This window comes from Apaloderma vittatum, unplaced genomic scaffold (genome assembly GCF_000703405.1).
Source record: "Apaloderma vittatum isolate BGI_N311 unplaced genomic scaffold, ASM70340v1 scaffold24050, whole genome shotgun sequence".
NCBI lineage: Eukaryota > Metazoa > Chordata > Aves > Trogoniformes > Trogonidae > Apaloderma > Apaloderma vittatum.
The window spans coordinates 22,908-23,270 of record NW_009693246.1 but is presented as its reverse complement, the minus strand read 5'-3'; the positions used below and the strand labels follow the sequence as shown (position 1 = coordinate 23,270).

General features: G+C 65.0%; 1 protein-coding gene across 1 annotated transcript in view; it reads right to left on the bottom strand.

Moving 5' to 3' along the window:
• Window positions 1-363, bottom strand: part of CTSE (cathepsin E) — a 7,524-nt gene that overhangs the window by 3,019 nt on the left and 4,142 nt on the right. Inside the window, 1 exon segment of the mRNA XM_009878416.1 lies at window positions 152-308. Coding sequence (XP_009876718.1) covers window positions 152-308 — 157 coding nt within the window.

Below are 363 nucleotides of genomic sequence, written 5' to 3'. Positions count from 1 at the left end.
CCAGGGCCACGGGCTGCAGGCGGGCTCCGTGAGCAGCCGTGGGCTTTACGGGAAACATTTGGGCATCGGGGACCACTCACGCAAGATGTTGTGGTTTTGGGGTGTCTGCTGGGACTCAGCACCCCCCAGCCCTCGGTGCCACCACGCTTACATCCAGGTAGTTGATGAGGGGCTCCGTCATCTTCCTGAAGGCCGCGCCCTGCTCGCTGTACTGGACCACATCGAGCTTCTGGGCTTTCCAGAAGTGGGAGAGCTGCCCACGGTCCCGCAGCACCTTCCGCAGAGAGCGGCGACGTGTCAGGGTCACCCTGGGGGAGCGAGGGTCCTGGTCACTCGCTCAGGGCCGGGGATGCTGGTGATGGC